We start from the raw sequence: 14,387 nt of genomic DNA, 5'->3' as shown, positions 1-14,387 counted from the left end.
GTTGCGACTCCACCACAGCAAGACGGCTTTAGGAGAGCGATCATCGTAGGCAATGGAAGCGCAGACTGATCCCATTGAGGAGAGCGATCAGGCTGGAGTTTTGTGACTATATGGAGTCTAGGCGTGAAATAGCTAGACTCACCACTAGCCCACACTCTGCATCTGCATAGATGCAAGCGTTGCTCGACCCGAGAACTGTAACATGCAACACTCGACACGATGTTGGAAATAGCATGCTTCAACGCCGCTTCCGCCGTCACAGCAGCAAAAGCAGGCGCCGACCGGATCGAGCTGTGCGCCGACTACGCCGCCGGCGGCGTCACGCCCTCCCTGTCCACGCTGCACTCCATTCGAAAAGCGACGGATAAACCGATCCATGTCATGATCCGCCCTCGCGGCGGGGATTTCACCTACTCGGCCGCACAGTGCAGCCAGATGAAGAGCAACATTGACATGTTCAAAGAGTCGAGCGCGGTGGATGGCTTCGTCTTTGGCATCCTGACCGCGGGCAACGAAATCGACCAAGCGAGGAACAGAGAGCTGGTGGAAGCGGCGAAGCCGCTGCCCTGTACGTTCCACCGCGCAATCGACGATGTGACAGATCTGGATGCTGCAGTCGAGACCATTGTTGACTGTGGGTTCGCGAGCATTCTGACAAGTGGTGGGGCGAAGAACGCGTGGGAAGGAAGGGCGAGAGTAGGAGAGTTGCAGCAGAAGTACAGCGGGCGGATTAGTATCATCTTAGGTGGTGGAATCAGGAGTACGAATGTTGTGGATTTGAAGCATGAGACCGGTGTGCAGTGGGTGCACTCTGCGGCCATCACGGGACCAGACGAGGAAGTAGACTCCGAGGAAGTCGGGAAGATGGTCGAATTGCTTCGAAATGCTTGATCAAAAAGAACAAAAAGACTTGAAGACGACCTACTCCAAACGCCAGACCAATTCCAACCGAACGCCGAGTGACCAAGTAGTTTACACTGTCCCACTGCTCTCTGCTGTCTCGGCCCTCGGCCTCATTCCATCTGGCGTAAACGTCCACCCCCTCCCTTCCGTAGGCGTCATAGCCCTCCTCTTCTCAACAGGACTCCAATCTATGCCGGGCGCCGGCAATCCTTGCAGTCCTGCATCGTCCCTGGCCCGCGTTCGTACGCGCTCACTCTCACTGCTGCCCCTGCCGACCAGCGCATCTCCGTCTGTGACCAGGCGCACTCCGCCCTGCCTCTGCTTCTGCCGCTCCTGCAGTTCGCGCCTGCCCTCGGCTTTCTTCTTCTCAAAGTCGATGATGAGCGATTTAAAGTATGCTTCTGCGGCGGGACTGGCGGAGTAGTGGACTGGAGTCCAACTGTATGCGTTCGAGACGAGGGGGTTCGCGCCGTATTGGAGAAGCAAGCGGAGGACTTTGAACTCGCCGGCAGCGGAGGCGTGGTGGAGTGCTGTGTTGCCGGACTTGTCGGTTGCGGTGAGGATGCTTGGATCCTGGAGGATGAGGGTCGGGATGAGGTGGAGGGTGCCGCTGCCGGACTTGCTGGAGAGCATGAGCTGGTCGGCTGTTAGTACAAATCCACTGCGTCTGTATGAGGCTTGACATACAGCGTCTAGGCCAGCTTTGTTTGCCCACGGTATGCATTCAGGGAAGCGCTTTGCCAGAAAGACTCCGGTTTCCTCCTTGCCGGCCGTGGCAGCGAACATCAGGGGCGTTTCGAAGTCGTTGTTGCGGCTGATAGTGCCTTCTTCGTGACCAGCGTCGACGAGGAACTCCTGGATGAGGGTGTCAGCATTGACTCTTCCACATATTCACTCGACGATTCATGGCCAGCAGCAACGGACTCGAGATGACGTAGGTGCTCGTAGGTGCTCGCAGGACAACATACAGCGATCTGCGTGAAGCCATGCTTTGCAGCCAGGTGCAGGTTCGTGCTGCTCTTGTCGTCGTAGTCGGGATTGCGCAGGTAGTTGGGGTTGTTGCGGATGATGCGCCGCACGAGAGGCAGGTCATTCAGCAGGATGGCGCGACGCAGGCGCCGCGGTACATCAATCCTGCAGGCTATCAGTTGTTCTCCCTGGCCACACGAGGTAGTTGTGTATCCGGACAGAGCCAACGTACATGTTGATGACAACGAACCATGGTTGAGCACCCGAAGGTGAGTGACACGTGAGCCGTTGCCAAGCAGGTGTTCGCGTTGAACGCGGGGGAGACGTGATGGGAGAGCTGCGGACCTCCGCGGGCGCGTTTCACTCGAACAAGTTAGCTCCACACTTGGTGGGGATGTGTCTGCATGGGTCCACCGACATCGTTTCAGCCGCGTGCATGTTGCAGCCACACGTATACAGTTATAAAAATCATGTGGTCGTATCAATGCTCTTCTATTCGTGCATCATTAGGGTGACCTGTGTTTGCGTCACCGTTTGGCCCGTGTGTCATGCTTGCCAGACAGCACCAGTTCTGCGTGCTACTCTTCTACAGCTTCACAAGCCATCAAAGTCACCGCCCGCATCATCGTCGTCAATATCGCCCTCCTGAATCTCCTTTGCCAGCTCGCGCTCACGCTCCCTCGCCTCCTGAGCGTTCTTCAGCTCCAGCCTGTGTTGGTTCATAGGGTAGCGCATGGCCTTGACACACTCGTCGTGGAGCGTCAGACAAGCCCGGATACGGTCGTGGAACGCCTCGCCGGGCTCGCGAGTTGCGTAGATGTCTCCTGCCTGCTTTGTTTGCATGAACCCCTTCTCGTGGTCGATGGATGCCTCAATCACTCCATCGCGGATGGCCTTTGCGACAATGTACTCGGCCGACTCCTCGCTCTCGAGGCCAAGACGAATGCAGATGTCGCGGAGGGAGATGCGCGAGTACGATAGCGACAGCATGCGGATGCCGGTCTTGATGACGTTCTGTCGCAGACGGAGAATCAATGTGTAGGTCTGGTCCTTGTGGAAGACCTTGGAGTGTGTCTGGACGACCTTTAGGAAGCCCTGCAGGTCACCGACACGGACAGCGCGAACCAGACGGAAGTAGGGCTCCACAGCACGCTCCAGGCGAGGCTGGCCGAAGACATCGCGGTCGGGAATGTCGCCCATGAGCAGCTCGACGACAATCAACAGCTTCATGGCCTGCTGGTAAAAGCCAGTTGCCACGTTGCCAGAGGGCGCCTTGCGTGTGGCGCTGGTGAGGTGCTCGTGCGCCTCGGTGTAGGACAGCTGGATGGCGCGTATGCGGCCAAGGTAGTACAGGTACCTGGCGACCTGGTTGTTTGGGGCGTTGGGCGGGAACTGTGTCTGGGCGACGAGCAGATCGGCTTGTGTAATGTCGGCGGTCGAAATGTAGTTACGGAGGAGGAGCGTGGTGACGGCGGCCTGGGTGTCGGGGTCTTTGCGCAGAACAGCACTGCGCATGGCGGCCAGCAGCTTGCCGCGGATGTCGATGACGGGCGACTGCTTGGACGGGGGCTTGGGGTCCATCTCCTCGGTGAAGAGGGCGAAGTAGAAGTAGGCCTTTGCGCCCAGCGGGTCGAGCGTGCGGCGGTTCATGTCGCGGATCTTGTCGACCAGCTTCTCCGAAAACTCGGCGCCCTCGTCGTGGTCCTTCTGATCGTACAGGTAGACCTGGATCAGGATGGCAATGTAGACGTCGATCTCGGGGATGGGCTCCTTGGCGCTGGACTTGTTTGCCTGCACCTCCTCCCGGTACTGGGCGACGACGCTCTGGATGGCGGCGCCGTCCATGCCGATGTACTCGATGAAGGTGCGCGCCGTGGCATTGTTGGGCGAGTAGGTCAGGATGATGACGGAGCACAGCACGCGGTCGGTGAGGCGGGTGCGGAGCGACGAGATGGAGCGCAGCGCGCGCAGCGCGAAGCGCGAGTCGAACTGGGCAACGGCGCGCTCGAGCAGCGCAAAGTTGGCGCGGATGTCTAGGGCGGCGGGGTCAGCGCGGCAGCACAGGTACTTGCACGAGGCGAAGGCGATGGCGTGGAGGTGCGTTGCACACATGCGGCCGGGCGTGGTGCAATGGCCGCAGGAGCAGCGCGAGGCAAAGGGCGCCTCGCTGGGCGAGTCGAGAGAGTCGAGAGAGTCGAGAGAGTCCAGAGAGTCCATGGGGGCGGGCTGCGGTACTCACCGGCGATGGTCTGATGCTCCGTCTGCTCGGCCGTGGGCTTCTCCGCCGCTGCGACGACGCCTTCCATGCTGTCGGCCATGGCTGCCGCGGTCATGTGAGAGACGAGAGGTGTGGGTGGGCGGTGAAGGCGGCGAGGGAGGAGCGGATGGAGGAGGGGAGACTGTGAGGGCGGCGCTGGCGGGTTGGAGGCAAGCTCGGAGGAGCTGCCACTGCGCTGCTCGATGGATTGACGTCGGCGAGTGCATCGATGACTAAGCCCCGCCGCTCCATGCTGTTGACGCGCCTCAAACACGGCCACCCCCCGCCTACTCTCCCTCTCTCTCCCTGCCTGGCAGTGCCTGGCAAAGCGCCTGCACCTGCCTGCACCTGTCTGCACCTGCCTGTACCTGCCTGCACCTGCCTGCACCTGCCTGCACCTGTCTGCACCTGCCCCTTCGCCGCCCGCACGCCCGTCATGACGCTGCTGCACAACCACCTCGAGCAGATCTCGCTCTGCTCCGCCTCCATCGCCGACCTGCAGTACGCCAACCCCCACTCCCCTCCCCTCCTATTGCACCTCTAAGCACCGTCTAGCTTCGCCCCGCCCAAGATATTCACCAACGCCCTGCTGCAGAATCACGACATCACCAGCCTGATTCGCGATACGGAAGCCCACGAGCGCGCCCTCTTCTCTGTCCCGCCGCCGCCCGCTGCGCCTACGCATGCAGAGCCCTCGACATCGAGCAACCGCCGCAACACCATCTTCAATCCCAGCGCCGGACCTGGCGCAAGCACCTCGGGCGGTGGAGCCAATGCAGTGCGCGCACCCAGACGTAACACGGCTGTGGCCGCAGTCCTCGGCAATGAACTGGTAGAGAGGATCCGGAGAGGGGGAGGCGGCGGTGCTGGCTCAGGTCTGGGCTACCGCAAGTACGACCCGAGCAGCAAGAACGAAGTCGACGTCGAACCGCTGCTCGAGGGTGCTGAGAAGCTGCTGGCCGTATACCAGGTCCCAGGCGCCCGTGAGAAGATTGCCGCCATGCGCCAGCGACACGCCCGACTCGAGTCTTCGCTGGAGTACTACGAGAGCCGCCTTGCCGAACAGACGGCCCAGCTCGATCGACTGAACCGCTCGCGCGGAGAGTATGTGGAGGAGAACGATGATGTGGAGGAGGAGCCACAAGAAGAAGTCGTCTTGACAGCAGAAGACCTGCGCCGGGAAGAGGAACAAGTGCGGCAATTGGAATCGAAGAAGAGGGGTCTCGAAGACAGGGTACACTCCATGGGCAGAGACATTTCAGGGTTGAGGTGAAGGTTCTATTGAACAGGAGGCGTCTCGAAGACGGCGCACACTCTACGGGTAGAGGCATTTCAGGGCTGAGGTGAAGGTTCTTTTGAACAAGAGGCGTCTCGAAGACGGCGCACACTCTACGGGTAGAGGCATTTCAGGGCTGAGGTGAAGGTTCTTTTGAACAAGAGGCGTCTCGAAGACAGGCTATCCATTGCCCAGGCTGCGTCACATTACAGCAAGATACCCAATGCTTTCAGATCTGTTCTTTCGAATCACCCCATGTCCACATGCCACTCTAGACCGACGACCCACCGTCGATACTGATGTTTTGCCCAGTGATACTTCTGCTTAGCGCCAACACCCTAACCTGGTCCGCGCAATCCTCGACTGTTGCTAGCCTCTTCAACTTCGTATTGTTGATGGCCGCATTCCTCTTCGCCTCTGGGAACTTCAGACCCCACTCAGTGAGCAGCATACCAGGCGATATCGAGTTGCACCTGATCTTTGGTGCCAGAATCACAGCCAAGCTCTTCATCAGATGAATCTGTGCCGCTTTGGTCACCGCATACGGCACACTCGACCCACTCGGCTTCACACCTGCAACCGAAGCTGTGGAGATGAACGTCCCTTCTGTCTCAGCCAGAGCATTCTTCGCCGCATACGCAAGCCACAAGTGCGTCTTGACGTTCATGACAAAGCACTTGTCCCAGTCCTCGTCGTTGACTTGCTGCTCGATGTCTGTGAACGTCGTCATGCGCGTCCACCCTGCGTTCGACACAACAACATCAAGACGTCCAAACTTGTCCAGCGTCTCCTTGACGAGGCTCTCTACCGACGACCTCGAGCACATGTCGGCTTGCACGAGGTGGAAGCGTGGCTCGCTGGAGCTTGTCGTGGCGCTGGGGATGGCATTGAGCTCTTTAATCAGGTCTTGCGCGCGTTCCGAGTTGGACGAGTAGTTGATCACCTATCATGCCCCATCAGCACCATCCTTGAGAAACACGCCAATGGGCAACTTACGACTCGGAAGTCTGGCGCGAACACGCGCGCAATCTGCGCACCCAGACCTGCTGAGCTGGCTGTGATGAGGGCTACTTTTGTGGCGGCCATTGTGTCGGTAGTCCTGGTACTTTTTGCTTGATACTGTCGATGAGGAAGCACAGGAATTTCAACTGATCCAAACCTCTGGGAAATGTCTCTGTTATGGCTAAACAGCTCTACTCCACATCGGTACCTGAATCGCGGGGTAGGTCCCGCCATCGGAAAGCGCGGGACCATTTCCGTGGCGCACCGCGTGTGGCTCTTTGCTGATATCCAATCCACCGCGAGCAAAGCTTTCGGAAACAGTCTGGTGTTCCGACTGGCGTCCATCGCTTCGTCGAGTCGCCATCTCGACGCCTCTAATCTCCTCCATCTTGCGCCTGATCGCAACACCAGCCGCGTAGAGGCTGTTATGACGTCACCCACCCTGTGTGCATTGATGGACATCGCTGCCACGGTCGCTTTGCTTCTCAGGCACCTTTTTCGAGTTTGAGCGTTGGACGCTCAGACACGGTCGACACATCACAAGTCTACATACAAGTCTACATACAAGTCTACATACAAGTCGTCGCTCATCGCTCATCTATCGACATGTACTTCGCAATCGCTCATCGATCGACATGTACTTCGCAATCGCTCATCAATCGACATGTACTTCGTATCGCTCATCAACCAATATATAATTCGCAATCGCTCATCAGTCAACATCTACTTCGCAATCGAGCTGCCAGGCCAGAACTCATCAAGCCACTCATATGGCTCCTCAGGCTCGTGCACGTCTGCAGCTGTTCCGTTGAAGCCAGTGATAGCATCGCGGGTCATGTTGTACAAGGCATACTTCTCATCCGGCCCTGTGCCGATCGTGTAAGGAACGGTCTGGACATTGTTGCCAATCTCTTTGTCGACCATGAACGTGACATCCTGGACCTGCGAATTCTTGATGCGATACTCGTCGCCGAAGTTGGGGTTGATTATGCCCATGCGAGTCCCGTTCACCGCAATGACGTTCTGGATCGTGACGTTGCGCTTGGCTTGGTTCAAGCAGTTGCCGCACGACTGGTAGAAGGTGCCAAAATTTTCGGCGTAGAAGCCGGTAATGTTGAACTTGCCGCCCAGAGAGTTGTCCTGAAAGATCTTGTCCTGGGCATTGCGAGCTCCACCGCCAATGACGCGGAGCTGGGTGTTGAGACCCTTGGATGTGAGGGCATCCTCGCAGACGTCTTCCCACCAGACTAGATCCAATGTTAGCAATTGTCTTACTTCATGAGCAGAAGCTTGATTCACCATTTTCAACCCACGCATCACCCAGAGCGTGGATGCCCTCTGATTGATGTTGACCGATTACCACATTCCTGATGGTGGCGCCGGGCATGAGGTTGAAAACGGCATCGGCGTCAGTGCCCTCAGCCTGCTCGTTGCAGCTACCATCCACACGCTCGTAACGCTTCATCTGTCCGTCGAAGGTCTGGCCGGGGTAGATGTACATGGTCTCGTTGAGAACAACGGTCTCCTTGGGAATCGGAAACTCAACACGCGGAAATGGGAAGCGCGGTGCCGGGCGACCACTGAGGTCACCTTGTGTGGCATCAGTATCACCCTGAGGACCATCACCCTGCTGGTTCTGGCGGCGACCAAGAGCAGCTGCTGAAGACAGTGCGGGAATAAGAGGAACGACGAGGGCAGAAGTGAGCTTCATGATTGAAGATGTAGGATCACGTCGAGGTTGAGCAGTGGGCTTCTTCCGGGATCAATTGAATATCTGCAGCTGGTAACGATACCATCTCTGCAGCCTTCCTCGACCTTATATACATACTCGCTCTGGACCGCTGCTCGCCTAATTCGATCAGTGTGATATATCCTCATAACGCCAAAGGCCCGACTCTGCTCGCTCCGCTCTCTCCAAGGTGCTGTTGACTGCGGTCGTTAGGTTCCTGTGAAGGTCCAAGCCACGAGTTACCGGAAGAATTGGGGCCCTGGTGAATTCCGCCTATCGCATCAGCTGTTGATATCTTGGTGTTGGCCGGCGACTTGGCTGTTTCTGGGCCACGACGCCTAACGAACATTGCTCCACGAATCGACCCCAGATCGTAGCCCGTGTGCTGGGTCGATTCTACGTCCCCGCATACTGCTCTCCGCGAGGTCGCAAAGACTCTGCATCAATTACCCCGTCTTCAAGTTGCCGTGGTCATGGCCGAGGACTGATCTTGCGCATGCATGTACGACGCGACGCTCGTACCCAGGCGAAATACTTTCTCAACCACGTACAAATCGAGCAGAGCGCTCATGCCATATCGTCTTGATCTGTTGGAATTTCTGAACCAATGTGAATCCTCTGAAACCTCACATCGATCCGAGGTCACGGACACGAAAGAAAGTACGCCCCTAGTAGCCAACGTCATTGGGAGTCTCGATCGGCCGTTGCGACGGTTGCTGCAAGAGACTGAGACCTAGCAAGCATCTGTGTTGTTGCAGTCAAAGGAAGTGGTGCGATTAATCTGTGGGCAGGGAGGTTGACATATCGTCAAGGTTTTGTCGAAGTCGGTGGAGATGGCAATAATGCGCACTTGCAATTCCCGTTCGGCGCTATTAAGAACGAGGCCGCAAACAGACACCGTCGATCCGGGGTTCGGATTCGCTCTCCCACAGACCCACTAGAACTCCGTAGGTCGGCTATGTACTTTTGCCGTTGTTTTCGAAGATAACAGCGAACGCTCCGCGTCGGATAACCGCTCCATACCTCAGATCTACATTATGACAATGTCCCATCTCTACAGAGCAACTCTGCGGAGTTGCAGCTGGTCATCTATGTCCGCACGAAGACGGGCGTTCTCAACCACCGCCCCACGGCAGATAATGGAGACCACAGGGTTTACGGAGAACCAATTGATGGTTCGAGAAGCAATCAGTCAAGTTTGCGCAAAGTTTCCCAACACTTACTGGCAGGAGCATGATCAGGAGGGAACTGACCCTAAAGACTTTCATGCCGCCCTCGCAGCCGATGGATGGCTTGGGGTTGCGCTCCCTGAGGCTTATGGAGGGTCTGGTCTGGGAATCTCAGAAGCTACCATTATGATGCAGACGATAGCCGAATCGGGAGCAGGGATGGCCGGAGCTCAAGCGATACATGCAAACGTGTACGCGACCCAGCCGTTGGCCAAATTTGGAACCAAGGAGCAGCTCGAAGAGACGATACCAAAGATCATCTCAGGCGAATGGCGAACATGTTTCGGCGTCACAGAACCCGATGCTGGCCTCAACACCCTTGCACTCACGACATCAGCGACCAAAGTTGACAACAACACGTATTCGATCACCGGCCAGAAGATCTGGATCACCTGCGCGCAGGTCGCATCGAAGATGATCCTTCTTGCGCGCACAAAGGCCGCCGAGGAGGCACCAAAGCCAAGTCAAGCACTTTCCCTGTTTTGCATCGATGTCGACAAGAGCAACTCTGGCCTCGACATCAAGAAGATCAAGAAGATGGGAGGCTGTGCAGTTGATGCGAACGAAGTGTTCTTTGATGATTACCGTGTACCTGCCAGTACCCTGATCGGCAAGGAAGGGCAAGGCTTCAAGATCATCCTGGACGGCATGAACGCTGAGAGATGCTTGCTTGCAGGCGAAGCGCTAGGACTGGGTTATGCAGCGCTGGCAAAGGCTGCTGGGTACGCACGGGAGCGCAAGGTGTTTAACAGGCCCATCGGCATGAATCAGGCCATTGCGCACCCGCTCGCCGATGCGTATATGAACCTCGAGGCAGCCAAGTTAGCGACTTACCATGCTGCTCGCTTGTATGATGCGAGCACAACAGACTTGTCCATTCGCCAGGACGCTGTGGGCATTGCAGCAAATAGTGCCAAGTATTTGGCAGCAGAAGCGGCTTTCAAAGCGTGCGAGAGGGCGATTCTAAGTCACGGTGGCATGGGATATGCAGCTGAGTATGACGTGGAGCGCTGGTTTAGGGAATGCATGGTGCCACGCATTGCTCCTGTCAGTCGAGAGATGATCCTGAACTATGTCAGCGAGAAGGTGTTACAATTGCCACGAAGCTATTGAGGCGTAGGTGCAAAGAAGGAATGTGCACATCGCTCAGACATGGTAGATGCCGATTCTTTGAACTCCGCAAGCTTGCACGGTTAGGTGGCACAAAAAACCAAGTCAAGATTAAACGTAAGGCTTGTAGGTAAGGATACCTACAAGCAAGTGGGTATTGAGCCTAAGGCTCACTCACTAGCATCCCAAACCTTCTCTCCCTCGAAATACGTTCGCAGTACCTTTGCGCCTTCGAAATCACCTTTGCTGAGATCTTGACTTAAGAGGATGAAGTTTGCAATTTTTCCGGCTTCAATACTGCCAAGCTCTTTCTCTCGATTCACAGCCATAGCCCCGTTCAAAGTCATCATTCGGCACAAAGCTTCTCCACCGGCCACTCTATCTCCACGTCCTACTGTATCGACAATTTTTGCCATATGTTCGAAAAGAGAAGGGTCAGGTACAGCACCCCAATCAGAGCCAATGGTGATGTGGGCGCCAGCGTCCATCATCCGAACGAAGTTCCAGTCCATCAGGCCCTCACTTGCAGCCGTTATCGGATGTACGAAGAGTTCAGCAGGTGACATCTCTGCAGTGACGTTGAGTGGAGCGTAGCGCTTGTAGTCATCTATATTGGTGTCAGTGCATCGCCTCGAGTTGAGGGGTAGCTGTTGCAAAAGTCACACACCAGCATGAACACCTGAATTATGCGCAATCTCGTGCCTTGGGCCACCAGGGTTCCTCTTCCTTGCTGCTTCGATAGCATCGAGAGCGTGTCTTGTTGCGCCCTCCCCTGTACAATGGATCTTGATGGTCAATCCTTTCTTGTCATATCTGAGTATAGCATCCGCAACGTCCTTGGGTACAATGTTGTTGTGGTCAATATCTCCATGCTCGTTTAGTTCTGCATGGGTAAACAGTGGCGGGAGTGGCACGCCATCCATCATAATTTTGACGAATCGCGTATCCACGTGTCTGCTCGAGTGCTGATTTGCGATTTCAACGAGTTTCACCAGACTCTCTTTACTTTCCGAGGCAAGCCACTCGTTCTCGTGCACGATGTGTGTAGATAAATCCAGCTTCAGGGAGCCTTCTCTTTCCATGTCGTTTAGAACCTGCAATAAGATCGTATTCGAGCTTGCTTCTTGTGTGCTCGTCACTCCAGCCTTGTGGGCAAGTCGAATGGCATGTTTCAGTGCTCGCTTGACATGTGAGCGGCTAGGCGCAGGAATTGCGAGTGCTGCTTTTGCCATTGCACTTTCTGCAAGCTCGCCCGTGAGACTGCCATCAGGCCTCCGGAAAAACTTGGCGCCATGCGCATCTGGCTCGTTGTCGACGTCGTATCCTGCTTGGATTAACGCAGCTGTGTTCAGAAGCATAGCGTGTGCTGCGCCTCCTGATACGACTACAGGCCGGTCTGGAAAGATTTCGTCCAAATATTTACGATCCGCGATGCCGTCAGGGAAGCTTTGGTTATTGTAAGCGCTAGCCAGGACCCAATCTTGGTACGCGTTCATGTATTCGCATGCGCAACTTCCATGTTTAATCTTGTCGGCGATGTTCAGGTGGGTTGCGTCCATACCAATGGTCGCGTTTGTAGTGAGACCTAAGCCTGAGAACAACAGATGCATGTGCGCATCGTGGATGCCGGGCATTGTGAAGCTCTCTCGCAAGTCCACGGTGACAAGATGCGATCTTTTCGCTTCTGCTAAGATCTCTTCCGTGGATCCGACTTGTGTGAAGAAGCCATCTTGTGATACAATGAAAGCAGATGCCCATGGCCCCGAACTGTTGACTGTGTACACCGATCCATTGATGTATGCGACGCTCTCGCTGGTGATCTCCGTGTTCGATGGCATCGTTTTGGGTAAGGACAAGTTTCTGCTAGTAGAGGTTGGCTGAGATATCTTTCTAGCAAGCCATGTCCTGGTCGATCAAACAGAAAGGTCTCGTGTTTGCTAGTCTTCGTACTGATCGCATTGATTCTGGTATGTTGGGGGACAGAGGGGGAAGGAACGCGCGGAAAGGGTTCCGTTGCCCGGCTGAGCATTGCATCCGAGGTTGAAAGATTTCCCACATGATACTTTGACTGAAGGAATTAGCAACAGGCCAAGATTTCGCACTCTTTGGAAGAGCTGGTCAGAATGCGGGATGGCTGCTGCCGGGTTCTTACAAATGTGAGCACCGTATCTGTGCAATACGTCTTGCTACCATGTAGCAGCCTGCAGCAATGCTGTCGGGATTTATGTCAAGCAATATTGTGGCACATCGCATTGATAACACTTTGGAAGAGTACGTGTCGCAGTGATCACATGTCGTGGGGGACAAGGGCGAAGTGCTCATTCAAGAACGTATAAACATCGTGAGAGCAATGGCGCAAATGTATCGAAGCTTTGGAAACATTTGCAAGTAAGAGTGTTCCGCAATACAACACCTGCAGTGACTAGCTCGGATAAGAGAGCATCTGTGTCAACGACAGTAATGCCCTTGAACGAAGGTGTGCTAAGAGCTCATGCACGGAATCAACGACATGGCCGACCCTTAATTTGGCCGTACAATGGCCCCAAATGACATTCATCAAGCAGAGTACATGCGCTTCTGGTTATTGAGACAATGTGTAAGGAAGACAAAGCTCCAAGAGACCAAACTGCAGCCAGCCCAAGGATCTGTATGGCTCCTACGCCCGAAAGTGTATTTTGTGGGGGATAATCGGCCCGCCCAAAGGTTCGGTATAAGGTTCGGCATCCTGCGCCAGCCTGTTGTAGTAGTGCAAGGTAAACTCCAGGCCTCGTCGCCATGTTGGTTGGCTTCAGATTTGTGTCTTGTTATCCTTGCTTGCGTTTTGCGGACCGTTTGCGGCTTAATGCATGTCGGCTCACATTTGAGGGCTGAGAACCTCAAGCCTCTGCTCGTCTTGCTGGATGTACAGTTGCACACTCAAGTCCTGACAACCCTGACTCGATCTTGATACTCGTATGAGAGTGTATGTCGTTCGATGGACTGCTATCGAGTGATAGTAAGAAGTCTTGTGATGCGATGATCATCATGAGGCTCAATCGCAACGCCACTATGAAGTCGAACAGCAAGCAACGAGTGGTCCGCGTATCGGGCAGTCGGCCATTACGTAGTGCATCACATCTCGTCAACGCTTTGCGGGGTACATGACGTCCAAGAGCAGCAATCAACCTTGAAAGTATGCTGCAAGCTCAAACTATGGCGGGTTCGGTGCCGATGGCCGAGCGAAGAGGGCTTCCACAAAACTATCTGGGATGACCTGTTAGCTGAAATACAAAATGACAACAGTCCCAAAGTCTATCAGATGTCTTTCAGTTTTGGTCAATATTGGTGTCAGCTACTCGCGCTCACCACTCCTTCCAGTGTGCATGCATCTGCCACATGGTCACACCATGAGCTTCTCCTCGTGTGCACACGATCAGTTAGAAGCCATCGGAGAGACCCTACAGCTGCTCGCCATGTGTTCGGGAGTGATGTCCCAGCTGTGGGTATGCGGAGCTTATTACTCAATCTTACTGGAGGTTGCGATGTTGAGCGAGGGGTTGTGTCGATCCCCGCAATCAGCATGCCGATTGGCAACAGTCACATCATTCGATACTGGTCGACACCTTTGTATTCGATACCTTCAAAGTCGCGTTCGGATGTAAGCTTGGCTCGGATGAGCGCGCTGTGCCGGAATGTTTTGGGTGTGCTGGTTAGGTATGGTTCTTGTTGAGCCACGCGAATGATGTCACACCGAGAGGTAAGCGAAACCCTGGCACATCGACGATTGCCAAAGGGTTGCGGTTGGTGTTGTGGCAGTTGCGCAAGGTAATTCGAAGCAACACAGGGAAAAGATCTTCTAGTACCGCTCACAAGGTTCCTTTGGGGACAGGAGGTCAGCGTGGGTGTAGCGAATTTTTCCTTAGGTAGGTACGT

At 55.3% G+C, this 14,387-nt stretch overlaps 8 protein-coding genes across 8 annotated transcripts; 3 read left to right on the top strand and 5 right to left on the bottom strand.

The window, feature by feature from the left end:
- Window positions 1-219: 219 nt before the first annotated feature.
- Window positions 220-891, top strand: M421DRAFT_2174 (putative copper homeostasis protein; the record flags this gene model as incomplete). Its single annotated transcript, XM_033588280.1, has 1 exon — window positions 220-891. The coding sequence occupies one exon, from the start codon at window positions 220-222 to the stop codon at window positions 889-891; it is 672 nt and encodes a 223-aa protein (XP_033451752.1).
- Window positions 892-931: 40 nt separating this feature from the next.
- M421DRAFT_313785 (ankyrin) lies at window positions 932-2,206 on the bottom strand. The gene is made up of 4 exons (XM_033589233.1): window positions 2,105-2,206; window positions 1,872-2,037; window positions 1,591-1,758; window positions 932-1,539 (listed from the first exon to the last, which is right to left on the bottom strand). Coding segments are annotated over exons 1-4 (903 nt in total). The 5' UTR covers window positions 2,107-2,206; the 3' UTR covers window positions 932-972.
- A 139-nt stretch (window positions 2,207-2,345) lies between these two features.
- On the bottom strand, window positions 2,346-4,301 carry M421DRAFT_417271 (26S proteasome non-ATPase regulatory subunit 3). The gene is made up of 2 exons (XM_033591388.1): window positions 4,112-4,301; window positions 2,346-3,905 (listed from the first exon to the last, which is right to left on the bottom strand). The coding sequence occupies exons 1-2, from the start codon at window positions 4,188-4,190 to the stop codon at window positions 2,467-2,469; spliced, it is 1,518 nt and encodes a 505-aa protein (XP_033451750.1). The 5' UTR covers window positions 4,191-4,301; the 3' UTR covers window positions 2,346-2,466.
- A 118-nt stretch (window positions 4,302-4,419) lies between these two features.
- On the top strand, window positions 4,420-5,735 carry M421DRAFT_313750 (DASH complex, subunit Spc34). The gene is made up of 3 exons (XM_033589232.1): window positions 4,420-4,630; window positions 4,685-5,421; window positions 5,570-5,735. The coding sequence occupies exons 1-2, from the start codon at window positions 4,566-4,568 to the stop codon at window positions 5,400-5,402; spliced, it is 783 nt and encodes a 260-aa protein (XP_033451749.1). The 5' UTR covers window positions 4,420-4,565; the 3' UTR covers window positions 5,403-5,421; window positions 5,570-5,735.
- M421DRAFT_98642 (oxidoreductase ucpA) lies at window positions 5,677-6,491 on the bottom strand (the record flags this gene model as incomplete). The annotated part of the gene is made up of 2 exons (XM_033598638.1): window positions 5,677-6,348; window positions 6,402-6,491. The coding sequence occupies 2 exons, from the start codon at window positions 6,489-6,491 to the stop codon at window positions 5,677-5,679; spliced, it is 762 nt and encodes a 253-aa protein (XP_033451748.1).
- Window positions 6,492-7,130: 639 nt separating this feature from the next.
- Window positions 7,131-8,439, bottom strand: M421DRAFT_405748 (polysaccharide lyase family 3 protein; the record flags this gene model as incomplete). The annotated part of the gene is made up of 2 exons (XM_033590299.1): window positions 7,707-8,439; window positions 7,131-7,654 (listed from the first exon to the last, which is right to left on the bottom strand). Exons 1-2 carry the CDS (start codon window positions 8,116-8,118, stop codon window positions 7,131-7,133), a joined length of 936 nt encoding a protein of 311 aa, XP_033451747.1. The 5' UTR covers window positions 8,119-8,439.
- A 661-nt stretch (window positions 8,440-9,100) lies between these two features.
- M421DRAFT_417268 (acyl-CoA dehydrogenase NM domain-like protein) lies at window positions 9,101-10,867 on the top strand. Its single transcript, XM_033591387.1, has one exon. The coding sequence runs from the start codon at window positions 9,276-9,278 to the stop codon at window positions 10,476-10,478; it is 1,203 nt and encodes a 400-aa protein (XP_033451746.1). The 5' UTR covers window positions 9,101-9,275; the 3' UTR covers window positions 10,479-10,867.
- M421DRAFT_313718 (amidohydrolase 3) lies at window positions 10,562-12,647 on the bottom strand. The gene is made up of 3 exons (XM_033589231.1): window positions 12,628-12,647; window positions 11,143-12,543; window positions 10,562-11,082 (listed from the first exon to the last, which is right to left on the bottom strand). The coding sequence occupies exons 2-3, from the start codon at window positions 12,311-12,313 to the stop codon at window positions 10,646-10,648; spliced, it is 1,608 nt and encodes a 535-aa protein (XP_033451745.1). The 5' UTR covers window positions 12,314-12,543; window positions 12,628-12,647; the 3' UTR covers window positions 10,562-10,645.
- Between the last annotated feature and the right edge of the window lie 1,740 nt (window positions 12,648-14,387).

This window comes from Didymella exigua (genome assembly GCF_010094145.1).
Source record: "Didymella exigua CBS 183.55 unplaced genomic scaffold M421scaffold_5, whole genome shotgun sequence".
NCBI classification, from domain to species: Eukaryota; Fungi; Ascomycota; class Dothideomycetes; order Pleosporales; family Didymellaceae; genus Didymella; species Didymella exigua.
Note: the sequence above shows the minus strand (reverse complement) of the source record. Positions and strands in the feature narration are given on the sequence as shown.

What these genes read in the sequence shown, in the direction of transcription:
- M421DRAFT_313785 (XM_033589233.1), bottom strand. An exon ending in ATGGCTTCACGCAGATCGCT is followed by an intron (nt 1,759 to 1,871) that starts GTATGTTGTCCT and finishes ACCCTCATCCAG; the next exon opens with GAGTTCCTCGTCGACGCTGG. An exon ending in ACAAAGCTGGCCTAGACGCT is followed by an intron (nt 1,540 to 1,590) that starts GTATGTCAAGCC and finishes ACAGCCGACCAG; the next exon opens with CTCATGCTCTCCAGCAAGTC.
- M421DRAFT_417271 (XM_033591388.1), bottom strand. Translation starts at nt 4,190, where the DNA reads ATGGCCGACAGCATGGAAGGCGTCGTCGCAGCGGCGGAGAAGCCCACG. An exon ending in GGAGCATCAGACCATCGCCG is followed by an intron (nt 3,906 to 4,111) that starts GTGAGTACCGCA and finishes CCGCCGCCCTAG; the next exon opens with ACATCCGCGCCAACTTTGCG.
- M421DRAFT_313750 (XM_033589232.1), top strand. Translation starts at nt 4,566, where the DNA reads ATGACGCTGCTGCACAACCACCTCGAGCAGATCTCGCTCTGCTCCGCC. An exon ending in GCCTCCATCGCCGACCTGCA is followed by an intron (nt 4,631 to 4,684) that starts GTACGCCAACCC and finishes AGCACCGTCTAG; the next exon opens with CTTCGCCCCGCCCAAGATAT.
- M421DRAFT_417268 (XM_033591387.1), top strand. Translation starts at nt 9,276, where the DNA reads ATGGAGACCACAGGGTTTACGGAGAACCAATTGATGGTTCGAGAAGCA.
- M421DRAFT_313718 (XM_033589231.1), bottom strand. Translation starts at nt 12,313, where the DNA reads ATGCCATCGAACACGGAGATCACCAGCGAGAGCGTCGCATACATCAAT. An exon ending in TAATTCAGGTGTTCATGCTG is followed by an intron (nt 11,083 to 11,142) that starts GTGTGTGACTTT and finishes ACACCAATATAG; the next exon opens with ATGACTACAAGCGCTACGCT.